The 17,873-nt window shown below is 35.0% G+C and overlaps 1 protein-coding gene across 1 annotated transcript in view; it reads right to left on the bottom strand.

Moving 5' to 3' along the window:
• LOC135225840 (peptidyl-prolyl cis-trans isomerase 6-like) overlaps positions 1–17,873 on the bottom strand; it is a 41,239-nt gene that overhangs the window by 6,411 nt on the left and 16,955 nt on the right. Inside the window, exon 3 of the mRNA XM_064265376.1 lies at positions 6,124–6,243. Within this exon, the coding sequence (XP_064121446.1) occupies positions 6,124–6,243 (120 nt within the window). The remainder of the gene's footprint in view (positions 1–6,123; positions 6,244–17,873) is intronic.

Genomic DNA, 17,873 nt, shown 5'->3' with positions numbered 1-17,873 from the left:
CGTCCATTTCAATTATTGCTCTTTATAGTATGGCTGAATTAATTATGCAGACCTCAAGGAAAGCTAGTTAGGTATAAGACATGTACTGTACATCGTTCCTATTACTACAACTGAGCAAGCCAAAGGGTCATTTACTTGAAACAAATACTCAAATTGACATACGCAGTGTCCCCACAAGAAAGACGATAAGCAAAAATAATAAAGAGAGTGTTTGAATAATCTCAGTTACACCATTAGAGCTTCAGGCCTCATTTACTCGTTGCCTTTTTAGTCCAATTCCTGAGGTCAGTTACCGGTTTAAGCAATGCTTGCTACGTAGTGCCGCCAAGCCATGAGTTCAAGCATCCTCCAGTCAGCGCTTAGAGATACTCGTTAATGCACAATCTTCTTGCGCGACCAAGCATGATTTGATCAGCCATACTCGTCCAGGCCTCTTCCTCAGAAAAAAAAATGAGAACTAGATAACCTGTCCAACAACAGTTCTTTTGTTGGAATTAGTTGAGAATCTGAAAAATATTAATGTTCATAAGTTTAGTTTTGAGACTGAGTGAGCTGAATGGCACCAGACAAAACAAATAGAAATTTGATTGCTCTGCGTCGATGGCCATGGTCTTTCAAGGCCAACTTTCATCCATTAAAAATTTACTTGATTCCTACTTTTCCTATATAACTTTAATCAAACACAGTAAAAATACTTGACTTTACTGCAAAATATGCAAAAACAAATATTCCACAAGTGATCCTTTTCGTCGGACACCTTTGCTGGACAGTTACGTGATTCATTGTTTTTCTTTCTTTTCTATAAAGGGTTGTTCACTGCCGACATCCTCCCGCTATACTGCCACCAAGCAGTCAGGTGATAACAACCATTTTGAGCCTTTTAGGCAGTAACTGATTTATAGGTTGATAATGCCAAAATAAGCTTGTCTGCGTTTTACAGAGAGAATGGAATGAAAAGTTCGGTTCAGACACTTTTATCGGGGAAATTTTCTCTTCAGAAATGTTTACCGTCTCCTGCTTCACTGAATAAGTTAAGCTGAGATTTATTCAAGCTTAAATTCAAGTGATCATAATAAATAATTGACCTCGAGGAGTCTGTGTAGCTGTCCTATATTCGTATAGGTTTTTGTTGCGTGTAGTTTATTCAAGACTGTTTTTTCTTGGCCTATGTCGGATTTGTGATAAATACAAAGCCTCAGAATATCTACATCCACCAATGCCGGCTCCCCATATCCTTGCTTGCTACAAAATTCCTGTTAATTCCTGGGTACATCTTTCGAAATGCCTTGCAGACTGAGAAACAGACTGTCAGTCAGGCAGGCACGCGAATACAAGCTCTGTCCAGCCACATAGAGGTTAGTAAGGAATGGCGATGAATTTGTATATATCGCCTGAAAACGTGACATAAGATCTATTTAGTGCTGATACAAGGGTACTACAACTTAACATGCATCACGCACATGGAGATTACTTTAGGGATGCCCACTTCTAATTCTAACTGGTTATTCTCAAGTGGTTTTAGTAGCTTACTATTATTTTGTGTGTTATGGAGACAAATCCTCCATGTTTATACTATGGTTTTGAAAATATTCATATTTCACTGCTCAAAAATTAATATTATTTGTGCCGGTAAGACGTTTTACCATAAATCTCTGGAAGCCTTTGACACACTGTGTCCCTGCAAGTATTACTTGCATAATTCTAGGATAGATTAGGTTGGATTCAGGTCTCCCAGTCAGTGGGAGGCGACATTCTAGGTTATGTTGGATTAAAGTGTACCCGTATAACATCTGCTAACAAAATCACCCTCATGGTGGCCGCTAATAAAATCACAGGAAAAAAATAACAGGAAAAAAAATCTGAATTTTGACTACAAAAAAGGCACAGGAAAAAAAAGTCACATTACGCTATAGTTTAAGTTTGGTTATGGGTTTAGTTAGGTTAAGTTAGTTTAAATTGGGTTAGGTTAGGTTACTTTTGCTGTGACTTTATTACCGGCCGCCATAAATTACCATTTTTTTCCTATAACCTTTTTACTGTGATGTTTTTTTACTTGAATTCGGTATATGTAAATTTTTTTTTTTTTTTTTTTTTTTTTACTTTAGGATAAGTCTGTTTACATTGATCACCTGTTTTCAGTTAAAAACTAGTCTTAGATTACTCAGGTTTTCGTCGGTTCGGGCTGTTGCTTTTTTGAGGGACAGTTAAGGTGGAAGTAAAGAAGAGCTCGTCTATTACAGATGAAGTTCGTTACGGCCCGAGTTCTTCGTTATAGCTCAATAATATTGATTTATGGGCTTTTACTTCTTTCTTCAGTAACAACTTTCACGTCCCAGAGGTTTGCCCGTGTAACTTTTATTTATTTTCATCTCTTAAAATAGAGACGGAATGGAGTGTATAGTGTGATATGCTTCATTCTAACTTTTTAAAACCCTACACATGTCCTTTTAGCTTGCTCCTTATAACTAGCAATTTATTCAACACCTTGGTTATAATTTATACCGTATATGCTTACTATTCAGCAGGTAAATGTAATCTATCGAAGCTGATGGACTTATTGCTTCAATAATATTCTTCAAAATCATTAATAATATTTATTTCAAGACATTAAAGGGATATTTTGCAATCCGCTTGTTACGAATGAATGAAGGAGGTTAAGTCTATCGACACCCTTTTTTTAAAAACTGTCATCAGACCATTTCCTGTACTTCAGTAACCTCCAGTACTTCATAACCTACCACCGAATATAAAAAGCTCATAAATTATGTGTAATTCAACATATAATGGTACTACAATAGATAAGAAGATTCATTTGAAACAAACTTCCTATGCAGTTAAAATTGCCACTAATGGAGAAGCAAATCCACAGTTTTATAATTGTACGTACAAGTATATTTGAAAATAAATCTTACAGAGCTTTCGAGAATCTGTAGAGATCTATTTTTAAATCTATTTGTGCAGATACATACCGTGCACTCTTTTCTCTATTTTAAGACTCCTGGTACTCTGAGTATTTTTTAATTCCCCAAAATATGAATTCTGTTAAGCCTGAGTGGAACTGACATCGCGCACGATGTATACGCTTTGACTTCTACCTCGAATTTCAGGCTGAGGACTCCTGCTTTTGATATAGCCTAAAGGCAGCCGCTGAGACGGGATGTGTAATAAAAAAAAGCATAAAGTAATCTTAAACGTCATCATCAGGCTGGAAAGAAGTAGAATGTTGACAACGAAACCGAATGAGGGCTTGGCTGGATGGAATCCAGGTAAAAAGTCACAGGAAAATAGTCACAGAAAAAGAGTCACAGGAACAAAGTCACAACAAATAATGGTGGCCGGTAATAAAGTCTCAGGAAAAAGTAACTTGACCTTACCTAACCTATACCTAACCCAACGCAATATTTACCGGCCACCATAAAATAATGTGAACTTTTTTTCCTGTGACTTTTTTTCTAGCCAAAATTGTGACACTTTTTCCCGTGACTTTATTACCGGCTAACGTTGATTGTTAAAGAAAAGATTCTGCAAAATTTACGAAAATGACAGAATGGACCTCAGAGCTAAATTGTCTTCTGAGGGAAGGCGGATCTTTTAACTCCTCCCTCCGCAGTTGTCGTGGATTGGGTCATCATTTCTAGCTATGAAGCTTTTGCAATTTGGCCTATTTTCTGTCTACTTTGAATTTCCCTTTATTTCCATCAACAAAATAAAGACACTTATGCCATATATATATATATATATATCTTTATATATATATATATATATAATATATATATATATATATATATATATATATATTTCTGATGCACTGTCACGGATTTTAGTAGGTTTTGCTTCCAAAGAAAATTATGGATGAAGCTGTACAATTATTGAGATCCTTCAGTATGGATAAACGGGGAATACAAGTATTAAAATCATGTCTGTATAATTCACATCACATAATTATGTACTGGCTTATTCGTAAAACCTCAAGTTAGATTAATTGGGTTGTTTGAAGATTGGAATTCAGGAGCTCTGAAATCGAATGACTTAACAAACTCAAGTCTTAAGTAAAGTGAGAACACAAGGAATTATATGCAGCCCGTTCCCTGTTAGACCTCTAGACTTAGTTGAGACGATACAATATATATCACACTACATAAGGTGGTGGGAACAAATGGATTCATAAGCTTGTTTACTAATTCTGTTTCCTTGTCTCTCTCTCTCTCCCGCTCCCAGCTTTTTAAGTAACGGACATCATCGAGTGGTGAAAGCTAGGGACCTTTTCCCTTGAAAAATGTATATAATTACATATATAAAACGCCTTTCAGGCAACTGGCATGATTCTGTTTCATTCGAATATCGAATATTTCATACACTATTAAACCGTCTTAAGATGGAACATAAAATTAAAATGTTATATCTTTACTTAACATTTTCACGTTACCTTCACGCAACCTCTGAAGCCCATCCATGGATACCTGGCTAAGAAGCTCTGGTCTAAACACTAGACACCACCATATCATACTTCAAATGGTAGTGCCTTAGTTGAGCAGATTCTCTCTCTCTCTCTCTCTCTCTCTCTCTCTCTCTCTCTCTCTCTCTCTCTCTCTGTTGGCCATTTCATAAGATTGATCGTGATATTTCTCAAATCTCCAATTTGTCGCATCAGGGATTCACAGTATTTCCTGCAACCAAGTACTACCTGAGCTGTCCAAATCCTCATTGTTACTGGACTGGAACCGAGAAACCTCACTGAATATTGTTAAAAACAAGTGGTCCATAAGAAGGTACTACAATCATAATCAACCTATTGAAATCGTAATACCTTTCATAATGCTTTTAATTACCAACAGCATAAGAGCGCATTGCCGCATGACCATTGAAAACTCTTGGAACACTTCAGCACACTCATGGGACAGAGGGGAAGGGAAGTTCGCTGTTCCAGGTTGAAGAATCCAGTCCTGGACAACACTACGTCATTTCATCTATCTCCTCTTTTCTTTCCATCCCTTTTAATGCTTCCCTTAATACTTTTCTTTTTTTATTCCCTTCGCCATCCTTAGAGGATTTCATTATTATGTGAGGCTTCCTCTTTATCGATTTTCTTATGTACCTTTACCTTCCGTCACTCTGTTTTACGTACCCTCTTTTCGTTCGGTTGTGTCGTATTAGTGGGGTTTGTTTCGCTTTTCTCAGCTTGTGTTCGGCTTCTCTTTCTTTACTCATCATGTGTCAGCGTGTATATCTATACATACATGCCCTGCACCTTTTCCTTACACATCTTTTGTCTACTGAAAGTCCTTAATTGCTGCCCTGCCTCTTTTTTTTCCGCTCATCTCTTGCTCATACGGAATGTCAATAGTTTCTCTCTCTCTCTCTCTCTCTCTCTCTCTAAAATCCTATTAATTAACATCGTTTAAAAAAAACCCTGATATACACACACGCCCGAGTCGGCAATCAACCTCTCTACTCCTCAATAAAGATACCCTCCTCTCCTCTTGTTGACTTGAAACCATGGACAAATACTGTGAAACGAAAACAAGACAGAGGAGACTTCCCTATCTTTCTGGATGAGTGAATCACAAAGCTAAAACATAAAAATTCCCATCACAAAACACGTTAAATTTTATTGTACCTCGGTATGCGCACACTGAAGTTAGACTATCTAGAACCTTGTTAAACTGCCGCAGTTTGGCACGTTGTACAATGCCCAGAAACCCAAGGATATTTTGCATAATGTCCAACCGCCCGATTGACGTTTTGCATGTTGTCCTCATTTTACTAAAGTTGAAAATGTTGTCGAAAAATGCCTTAAAACCTTATTTTCTGCGTTTGTAAATAACATGAGCAGAGCAGGGCAGAAAGTAGCTATGCATTTTGCTCCTCCTTGAAGTGGAATGTCAAGTTAGAATTTCACTCTATATGTACTTTAGATAAAGAATGCAGCACTCATGAGTACCCAGAGGCTTTACAAGTTAATTTCCATTGCTTTTGTTTAACCTCTTTCTTGACTCGTGTTCACCTAAATTCCCAAGTGTTCTTCACCTCTTTCTTTCTTCACTCGCCCTGTGCTCATTTACATTCCTTTCATTTGCTCTGCCCTCTTTCATCACATATGCAGTGCTCACCAAGTTCCTTTACCTTTGTTCGCCATGCTGAGGAATCCGGCTCTTGCATGCTGTATTGCAAAGTTCTCATCAGCGAATGATGGTCCGTAGATGGAGATGGTCCCTTTCCCGTCTCCGCTTATGACGTCACCACCTGGAAAATAGTTGCTAATCAAGATAATGCATGAATAAGAAAACACTGAATGTTATTGGTAGGACTAGGGGTAAAGGGGGCATGATTAAATCCTGCAGTTTTTATTTTTTTTATCAGAATAGGTGTGTGGTCTTGCTGCATGGCTACACTACAGTCGCGTAAGCCTGTAAGGTCTAGGAATTCAGAGATAGTTAAGAACAAACAAATATTGTTGATACTATTTTCTATGTATTACTCTAACCTCCATGCTGTTTAGTCGATGATAAGACAGTTACAAACCCAAATGGTCAATGTGCTGCCTCGGGCTCTTGCTCTGGGGCAGCCGGTAATCTGAGGAGCATGGTGTTTGTATCCCAGTATCTTGTACTAGTGTTGTTAGAAAAAGAAATCAGACGCTTTGGGTTTTGCATGTACATGGATGTAATACAAAAGGAAAGAAATTACTGCGTGACAGTAGCTGGTTTTGGGATATTTTACCGTTGTTATGGCTTCCAATCAAGTTAGCACAGGAAGGGAGACCAGGGCGGAGATAGGAAGAGACAATACACGGTGTAGCTTATAGAATGTTTGGGGGGGGGGGGGGGGGGGGGGGGGGGGGGGGGGGGGGGGGGGGGGGGGGGCGGGGATGGCTGAGTCGTACAGATGTCTGAAAGGATACATAGTGATTTGCAAGGACTGCGTGTGCGAGATTAATCGTAGCCGGATAAAAAGTAAAAGTAAGCGTCTATGTTCGAGAAATGGAAAAGAATTAGAGTGAAAGAGAAGGTTTATGGGGAGCCTGAATCCATCCCCTTTCTGGGGATGGTACAGAAAAAGTTGGATATGGTGAATGATTTGAATGAAAAGACAGCCGACGGAAAGAGCAGGCCAGTCGATAGGTTCGAATGTGTGGAAATGTTTTTTGAAGAAGCTTAACTGTTGTCAGTGTGTTGTTTCATAGGAACAATGTTGATACTTATGATTGGGAAAGAGGGAATTGTTCAGAAAAGTTTCTGTTAGATCATTTATTTACAAACAATGAGGGACGTTATGGTGAGAAGATAGGTTGTTGGAGCCAAGCTGGCCGCCATTATTGATTGAAGTGAAAATGAAAATAAAGTGTAGGGGTTTTTTGACGTTAAAGATTGCAGTCTTTAACGGAAAAAAGTGAGAACATCATTCATTTTTCTAGCTACTCAAAATTTTGACATCTCTTGAAGGTTGGTTCCGATTTAATAGGTCATTACAATGCTAGGTTTTCTCAGATTTTCATGCTGAATATTTTTCCGTTTGTTTCGACGTTCAAACAATACACTGTTTACTCGGAAGAGAGCGATGAGAATGAACAGCCGATTATAATATAAATTGTATTATACTTTGGTATTTCTGTCAGTTCCCCAAGCTTTTAACGCTCATGCGACAGTTCCTCTAGCTCAGACCCTTGTGCAGAAGGTAGGTTGGGTTGCAGTAAAAACGGCAGTGGAAGCCTTACAAAGACCCCTTCCCCAAATCCGGTAAGAACGAGGTGTCTTCCTGACCAACGTCTAGGTCACTGTGGTCCCTGTCACCGACCTCTTTCCGGATTATCTATGATAATGACGAAAATGCCGATTGAGAATATCAAAGATCAATGAAGTTGGGGAAATGTTAATGACGTTTTCAGGCTCATTGTTCCTCTGAATTTCTTTGTATAAATAGTATAAGAGGTCAATGAGTCCGAGGTCTGTTAATGATCCAAGATCCTCGATTCCTTTAACAAGCATTTAACATGAGTGTCTTTTCATTTTGGTGTGCTTAATGTTTTTCATGATGATTATCGTCTGTAACCACTAGTACTATATTGCCTATGATAACCTTAAACACACGCGCCCGGAATCCTTCTTTTGCCTGACTTAAGAGCATGAAGGACTTTTAAATGTTTGATAAAATAAATATATGTTTCTATTGATTTTATAATGATTTCCGCTTGTCAATTCTCCGAGATCTTGAAGTATACCTCTTTAGCGATAAAGCCCACATAGCCTCGTACCTCGTGTAGTAGGTATTGCTTAAAATTATAAGAAACTTGTTGTATTCTACAAGAGTATATAATGATAATAATGATTGGAAGACAAAGAGTTTAAGATGAAATTATAGCGAAAATTAGTTTTATAATTATTAAAGGGAAAATATAAGTAGAATACGACAACAGGAGTGTACCTCAAGAGGCGGAAGAACAGGTAAACTTTCCTTTAACGAAAAACATTTCACATGAAGAATTAAATCAATGCTTAGCACCAACTTATTATTTGTCTCCATTGTTGAAGTTCTTACAAACAAGGGACGTTTCATGGTTCTGTTGTTTTAGAACTCTGAAACTATTACCCAAGATGCATGTGTTGATGTGTGTGTGTGTGTGTGTGTGTGTGATAGAGAGAAAGAGAGGGAGACAGAGATGGGCGGGGGCGGGGGCGGGGGTGGGGGCGGAGTTATGGGAAGGGAAGGATCTTACTAGCGATATGGAATATCACCAGGGAAGAATAGAATCCAAAATAAAACAGTGACACAATCTTTCATTTAGGATGGAGTTTCTGAAGAATATTGCTGAAACCAGGGACTTGAATTCAGCTGAGTATACAATATCGTGCAATATGATTTGAACATTATGAAAAGAAAGCCAAGTAGTGGGTAAGATATCCCTGAATTGTATTGGCGTCGCCAGCAAAATTCTCGTGTCTGTTTCGGGAGATTCCGAATTAATTACTTTTCAATTAAAACAGAAAAAAGTCCTGAAACCTGATTCTCTTCACATTGGGAGTTATTACCACTGATTCCCCATATATTAATTTTTGTGTGTTATTAAGCATTTATATATATATATATATATATATATAATATATATATATATATATATACTATATATTATATATATATAAATATATATTATATATATAGTATGTATATATATATCATATATATATATATATATATATATATATATCTATATATGTATATATGTTTATAATCTATATATATATATATATATATATATATATATATATATATATATATATATATATATATATATATATATATACACACATATATATATATGTGTGTGTGTGTGTGTGTGTGTGTGTGCTGTGTGCTGTGCATATACGTTTACGTGCTTAGGGTAAAATTTTTATTGTTTCTGTTCTTTTAAACTTTAAAATTAATTCTGTTTTTACTCTCCTCCACAGGGCTCTAACGCTAACTTCTAATTGGTTTCTGTTCTAAGATGAGATCGTCTTTTTATACAAATATTTAAAAGAAAACTACTTCCGATCAGAACTGGTCTTTAAGACACTTCGCTTGCTTCTCCCTCAAAACTACAAATTTTAATGTTCCTAAACTGAATTTTTATGCCAAGTTCTCGTTTTTATTGGATGATACTTTTAGAAACACATTTTCTCAACATATCCAAAATAAGTTTGGAGCTATTAAGGTTCATTAGATACCCATTAATCCTGTTACCATTGGGTCATTATTTAAGTTTAAAGATCATTTGTGCCCTTATGTGTCCTCTGGGTGTGTGCATAGGTATAATTGTCCTAAATGTAATTTAGGAACTAATATTGGATCCACGAGAGGGCTTTTGAAGGTACGCATTGATTCACATCGTGGAGTAAGCTATAGGACTGGCAGCAAAATTGCAAACCCAGAGTTTTCTAATATTAGAAATCATTCTAAAATATGTAAAACTTCTATTGAAAATAAGGACTTTAAAGTTGTAGGGCGAGCTTCCAAGAGCCACGATTTGATAATTTTAGAATCGTTAATGATCAAACGACTCGTCCCCTTGTTGAACAGCCAAACCTCTGCTGGCCCACTGTGCCTCTCTTAGTCTCTATTTTTATCTCCAGTCTTGACATTGCCACTGAATAGGTTGGTCCAGCTTTGCTTAACTTTTGAATGTTTTTAAATTTTTTATTATTTTTTATTTTTGTACTTATTTTGATAATTTTTTTACCTGTTTTTTCTTACGTTTTGTGTTTTTTAAAGTTGTCCTTTTAGTTGTTCCTTTTAATAGTTTAAGTTTGTAATCATTGTGCAACTTTTATTTCTAAATTTTAAATTCTTAGCTTTATTGAAATTTATGTTATCTATTTTGTACAGCCCTTGAAAATGTAATGAAGACATTACGAAACGTCGGGAATAAATTGACCCCTTTGAGCAAGTCTTTGTTTCCTCCTACTCATTGACATATATATATATATATATAAATATAAATATATATATATATATATATATATATATATATATATACGTATATATATATATATATATATATATATATATATATATATATATTTATATATATTTATATATGTAGATATATATATATATATTATATATATATATATATATTATATATATTATCCATATATATTACATACTATATATATATATATATATATATTATATATATATATATATATATATATATTATATTACATATATTGTTGTAGGAAGCCCACAAAAATTCGGAAAAAATTGAAAGTTTTTATTTAAGCTTTCGGAGAGTACATTCTCTCCCTCTTTCAGAAAGAGGGAGAGAATGTACTCTCCGAAAGCCTTAAAATAAATAAAAACTTTCAATTTTTTCCGAATTTTTGTGGGCTTCCTACAACATATTAGAACACGGATACAGTGTTTAACTTTCTTGCTATATACATATATATATATATATATATATATATATATATATATATATATATATATATATATATATATGATATATATACATATATATATATATATATATATATATATATATAGTATATACATATATATATATATTATATATATATATATATATAATATATATATACATCTATATATGTCTATATATATATATATATATATATATATATATATATATCTATACATACATACATACATATATATAAAGATTTTACGTCGCTCACTACATGTGACTTCTTTATGTTCACAAGTTTAATTAAGCCGTTAGTATTTGTTTAATATCCAGTTCGCTGTACCTTGGGAAATGACGTTCACCCAAAGATGATCAATAATTGATCATTTTTTCAATCGTTCTTTTTTCAATCGAGCAACAAGGTGTATCCTTCCAAGGACGAAGCACTGATCATTTATAATAACCTTGGGTGAAAATCACTTTGAAGTTATAGCGAACTGTATATTAAGCTATATTTCTTAGCTGTTTTATGTATGTATATACACTCAAGGGGAATTGATAAGTACTTCTGGTCCGTTCGCAGAAGCAGTTATCAATTACAAATCTCTTATTTGTTTTAGTTATTCCCGAGGTGTATTGAACTCGATTTAAATTAAATTGCATCTGTATATATATATATATATATATATATATATATATATATATATATATATATATGTATGTGTATATATATATATATATATAATGTATATATACATATATTTATGTATATATATGTATGATATATATTATATATATATCATAATATACTATATATATATATATATATATATATATATATATATATATATATATATATATATATATATATATTAACCTACTTAATTATGGGAGGTGCTCCTGTGAAAGTCTTGGGATTGCAACTACTTACTCATTCACCCTTGAAATACCTAATGTTGATTCCTTCCACTTTCAGCAAGTTCATTTAATTTTGAAAACCATTTTTAGAATCTGTACACCCTCTGTTTATCGTCATCAACTTACATAACCCCTCCCCCACCCACCACCCAAAAAAACATCAGCCAGATTACATTCGTTCTCTTTGCACGTCTCCCGTCCTTTCTCTGGTCAATCCATCCATACGGATGTACCTCATCTCGGGACCCATTTCACACTAAACTATAGCTGGTAGATTCTTGGGTGAGCCTTATGCTTACGGGACGTTTGTTTGGCGGGCGCTGATAGCCTAGGCTGGGAGTTGCCTACTCCCGGTACCAGCGAATCAGCGGCTGCCAAACAAACGTCTCGTAAGCATAAGCACATCCAAGAATCCGCCTTAAGTGAACCAGCTCTATTCACTTGCTCGCCAGCAAAACCTAACACATGCTATTGCCAAACGTCCAATCAACGAGCAGATTCGTTATTCATGGGACGATTCACTTGAAGGCAAATATTTTGTTATTTTGTATCTTTATTTCACCTTCATTTTGATGTTCGGGTCTTTTAGTCTTTAATAAACAGCTGCCATTCAATTTAAGGGCTCTTCTACACGATACATGGGTAAGTATGGTTTTGGCCAAGATCTGCGCTCTTTAGCTTTTGGTTTGGACGATCAGTGTCGGAGTAAAAGGTATCGAAGCACGCAAATATTCAGTTCACTCGTAGGTGCCCAGGAATGCGTAGATGGTTTAGCGTTTCTGTCTACACGAGCAGTTTCCGAGCACAGCTTGGGTGCCATGCTTCGAAACCATAATTGGCCAAGTTTCGTGCATAGGAGCCCTAAACAAAATTAATACGCTTTAACCAGATCACTTGTCCTCAGTAACCATTTTGCATTACTTGCTAACATAACACTGATGTTCGTTACTCACATTTCATTTGCTTATACTAAATCCAAACCATTAGCCGTTAGTATTATCTTCTTAAATAATCTTTCAGACCGATTACTTATTCCAGTATATCTCGGCAATATCTTATAGCTATTGTCCATAAACTTATAGCAGTGAGTAAAGATATCTGAATATTATAGTACCGCATAGCCTGACTATCTGGAAGAGAATTCTAATGTATTTAAGTATCTTCGATTTTATTTTCAGATTGCTTGCTTCTTAGGAGTCATATGGCCTATCTATATATGTATATATATATATATCAAATGTATATATGTGAATATATATATATATTATATATACATATATGAATAGCTAAATGTGTATGTATACGTACCTACATATATATATATATAATTAATAAATTATTAATACATTATATATAATATACATTAATAACATAATATGTATATGATATCTATATATATATCTTGTATGATATATATATCTTCTCATATATATATAATATATATTATATATATATAATATATCTATATATTCTTGAAACTAAAGCTATCCGGTTGAGGTCTCGAGCTCAATGACGATTCCTTCGTGAATTTCGTTTGGCATCTATTGGTGGTCACTTTTCTCGTTGTTTGTTTGTATGGTGTTTTTACGTTTGCTTGGAACCATTGGTATTCAGCAACGGGACCAACGGCTTTACGTGACTTCCGAACCACGTCGAGAGTGAACTTCTAACACCAGAAATACACATCTCGAACCCTTCAGTGGAATACTGGGAGTAAAGGAGGTTTGAAAGGTGTAACAGGAAGAAAACTTCGCAGTTGCTGCACGCTGAAATATTAGTGTTAGGAGAGGGTTCGTTCCGTCCTCTCCTCACAATTGGTTCATGGTGCAACTGCGTGATTTTCCTACTTTTATATCATTTAAGTCTTTTTTTACTTTCAGTTCACATTTCAGGGCTGAATGAGCTCACAGTTCCCAGCGCTTGGGCCTTGGCCTAAATTTTATATTCCATTCCAGTCCTGACCTGTGACAACCTGTTTTAGTCTAGTCTGTTGGCTTCATCGGGACCTAGGCGGCGCTTAGTTAAAGTTACCTAAGAGAGAAAATCCCTCTCTCTTTGTCTTGGTGCTCAGTCGGCAAACCATTCATTGCGAATTATGTCAAGATATTTTGCCCAACAAGAACAAAGCTCTTCGGACTGCTTGACAGAATGAAGTTCATCCGGACTGAAAGAAGAAATACGGAAAGGGTTATCAAGTCATCCCTTACGACGCTCCTGATTGGCTGTTGACAAGCCACTCACAGGGCTAGAAATTTTCAGTCTCTCGAGAGAGTTCACATAGGTAGAAAGCATGTTCCACCTCTCCAGAGGGATACGCCTGTCAAAAGTACCTTTCAGGGGAGGTGGAACATACATCCTGCCTATGTGAACTCTCGAGAGAGACTGAGTTTCTAGCCCTGTGATTGGCTTATCAACAGCCAATTAGGAGTGCCGTAAGGGGCTGGCCTAGGCATCAGATGCACGGTTGATGTGAATCTACTATAGTTAGGGTAATAGGCTGCATGAAAAGCTTCATAAATCAAAATTTCTTAATGGTTATGGGCTATGGCAGTTATTTAACTGACTTTTGACACTGAACCCGAATGAAATAAAATCAAATTAGCTATTGCTCGGCGACATTTTGTCTGGACTTCCAACGTAATTTAGGCTAACTAAAGGGAGAAAATTATTCAACAGGAAGGAAGTCTTCGACGGCGGACTTCATAGGAAGAAAGAATTAGGTCATACGATGACCACAAAACAATACAACTTGTCTAGGATAGGTAGTCTACGATTAACTGATTAAAAATGATCTAACGTGACAACATCTTAAGTGGATAGTACTGAGTTTATATATACATACATACATACATACATACATACATACATACATACATACATACATACATATATATATACATATATTATACATATATATATATTATATATATATAATATATATATAATATATAATATGTATGTATTGTATGTATGTATGTATATTATACATCAAGGATAGGTGAAAAGTAGACAGCAAGTTATCGATTAAGATAACATTTATTTGCCAACGCGTCTCGATACATCAGGGCTACAAAAGAACAATAAAAAACAAATTAATGCACATGGAAAACAACTACTTGAAACAATAGAAATTAGAATTAAAATCAAAATTACAGTTACAAATTTACAAAAACAGCAGAGTTGAAAAAAAGCACCTGTCATATGGAAAGTTGAAGACTAAGTGAATACAGTACGATGGGTAAAAAAAAAAATCACTTAGGCCAAGTACAGTTGAACAGAGGAAGCGTGAGTGTTCAGTTTGGGCGCTAACTGATTCATAAAGAGAGATTCAAATATACGCAGTTCGTAAGAATGGCTTGTTTGGCCCAGGACAGAAAAGCCAGAGTATTTATTATTAGTGTAACAAATATGAGAATGGTTTCTAATATTAGAAAATTCGGGATTGCACAGCCTGCAACCTGTTCGATGACTGACACCTTTATGAGAATCGGCTCTGACCCTCAGCAATCGTTTAGTCGATCCGACATAGATCCCCGAATCACATTTGGGCCAAGTATATTTGTAAACATCGACGATTGCAGTGTTGGGCAGAGCTTATCTTTAAATCTATTAGGCAGTTAGCGCTCAAAATTAACTCGCACACTTCCTCTGCTCAACGGTACTTGGCTTAAATGATTTTTGCTTTCTTTGCTTTTTATCCTTCGTACTGTATTCACTTCGTCTTCAACTTTCCATATGACAGGTGGTTTTTTTAACTCTCCTGTTGTTGTAAATATTTCATAAGTTTTCAACTGTCATTTCATTTTTATTTTTTAATTTCTATTGTTTAAAGTATGTTTTCCATGTGCTTTAATTTGTTTTTTATTGTTCTTTTGTAGACCTGAAAATGTAGCATGATGTTACGAAACGCGTTGGCAAATAATTTTGATCTTAATCGATAACTTACTGTCTACTTGTCACCTACTCTTGATGTATACTGCGGCCTTCTGCCTACATACTCCGTGTCTATATATATATATATATATATATATATATATATATAATATAATATATATGTTATATATATGTTCATATATATATCAACATATATATACTTGAATATCTATATACATGTGTAAATGTTATATATTGTATATTATATATATATATATATATATATATATATATATATATATGTATATATATATATGCATATATATGTATATATATAAAAATATATATACATAAATATATCTATACATATATATGTGTACATATATGTATTACGTATATATATATAATGCATAAATATGTACGTATATATATATTATATATATATTATATATTGTATGTATGTATGTATGTTATACATATACTATATATGAATAATTAGCACATCACCGTGATTCATATAAATTATTCATGCTACAAATGTCCTTTATATAATATATAGACAGAATGTGATGCCTGAACTGTATGGATGTACTTTGCTTGGATGGTATTAATTTCTTTGAATGAAGTACAAAACGTAAATGGCTTAAGCAGTTTACTTAGATAAAACAATAAAAGTTGTCCTTAATCGCAAGACATAAGTTTTCTCTTGATATTCACCGTCGATGGCCTCGATCCTTTGATATCTGTTATTTAGAAAGAGGCCTCTGCTCTTTGCTCTTGATCTGAGGTCATTATTGTACTCTCATTTAAGCATGTTTAAGGTCAATAGCCTGACAAGGGATTGTCAGTCCTAGTCAAGCTGGTTCGCTACTTGACAAGTGCGTTGGCCTTTTCTCAGTAGAAGTGACGCGGCCACTTTATGTTGCTGTTGTTGGAGATTAAGGTGGCCTTATGCTAGCACGGGCTCTTGCTCATAGAGCAGCCCGTAGGTCATACTGAATATTTTTCAGGTGGAAAGGTGAGTTTTAAGGATATGTGGTGAGCCTTCATTATGATATCAATGGAATTTGCAGGTGAAATGGGCACTTTGAAAACCGAACTGGTTAAATGATTCAGAAAACGAAAGACCGAAAATTCCTAAATATCGGAGATCTGTCACAGTGGTGCATCGATCTAATCGATGGACCATTTGCTGCTCTTAAAGATACTTGAGCAAATGTGATAGAGAAGGAGTTAGGTCGTAAATGAAGTGTGAAGTGCTTGATTGTCGCAGAAGATACTGAAGTGACATTGAGAAGAGTGAAGAAACCGTCTAATGGATTTTGTAAGCTAAGAAACCGAAAGTGAGTAACAGAAGGAGCTTAGGAAGAGGAGCAGTGAATATTGGTATGGATGGTGAAAGAATTGGAGCGGTTGGTTTTTACGGGTATAAATATAGGTTTGGAATACAGAGGAGCTGCGATGCGTGAATAAATTATTCAGTCAGTTTTTCTTTATTTTGGTGATGTGCGATTGTTGAATGTAAAGTGAGAGACAAAAAATAAGCTGTATTCAGATAAACTGTCTACCAAGCATAAGAGGAGCAGAAAGGGCTGAGAGTGTGAGAACTACGGGAAGTTAAAATAGAGTTGGCCTGAGTAAAATATTGTATCAGAACATTTTTAATCGGTTTGATCAAGTGGAGAGAATGGAGAGTGATTCATCAGGGAATTGATATATATATATATATATATATATATATATATATATATATATATATTATATATATATATATATATATATATATATATATATATATATATATATATATATATATATATAATATATATATATATATATATATTATATATATATATATATGTGTGTGTGTGGTGTGTGTGTGTGTGTGTGTGTAATCTCCAGCAGTGTAATGTATAACTGTAAATTCATTTGTACATGGATACTGTGCATAGTTCCTCGCTGGACGAGTGGGTTACGTACTGGCCTAGCAATCTGGTAGCCCGAGTCCGCTCCCAGCTGCCGCCAGAGCAGAATCAGAATAATGTACTTCTGGTGATTAGAAATTCATTCCTCGATATAATGTGGTTCGGATCCCACGATAATCTGTAGGTACCCCGTTGCTAGGTAACCAATTGGTTCCTAGCCACGTAAATAAAAATCTAATCCTTCGGGCCAGCCCTAA

The sequence above is a fragment of the Macrobrachium nipponense genome, chromosome 13 (genome assembly GCF_015104395.2).
Source record: "Macrobrachium nipponense isolate FS-2020 chromosome 13, ASM1510439v2, whole genome shotgun sequence".
Lineage (NCBI taxonomy): Eukaryota > Metazoa > Arthropoda > Malacostraca > Decapoda > Palaemonidae > Macrobrachium > Macrobrachium nipponense.
The sequence above is the reverse complement of the archived record's forward strand: the minus strand, read 5'-3'. Positions and strand labels throughout refer to the sequence as shown.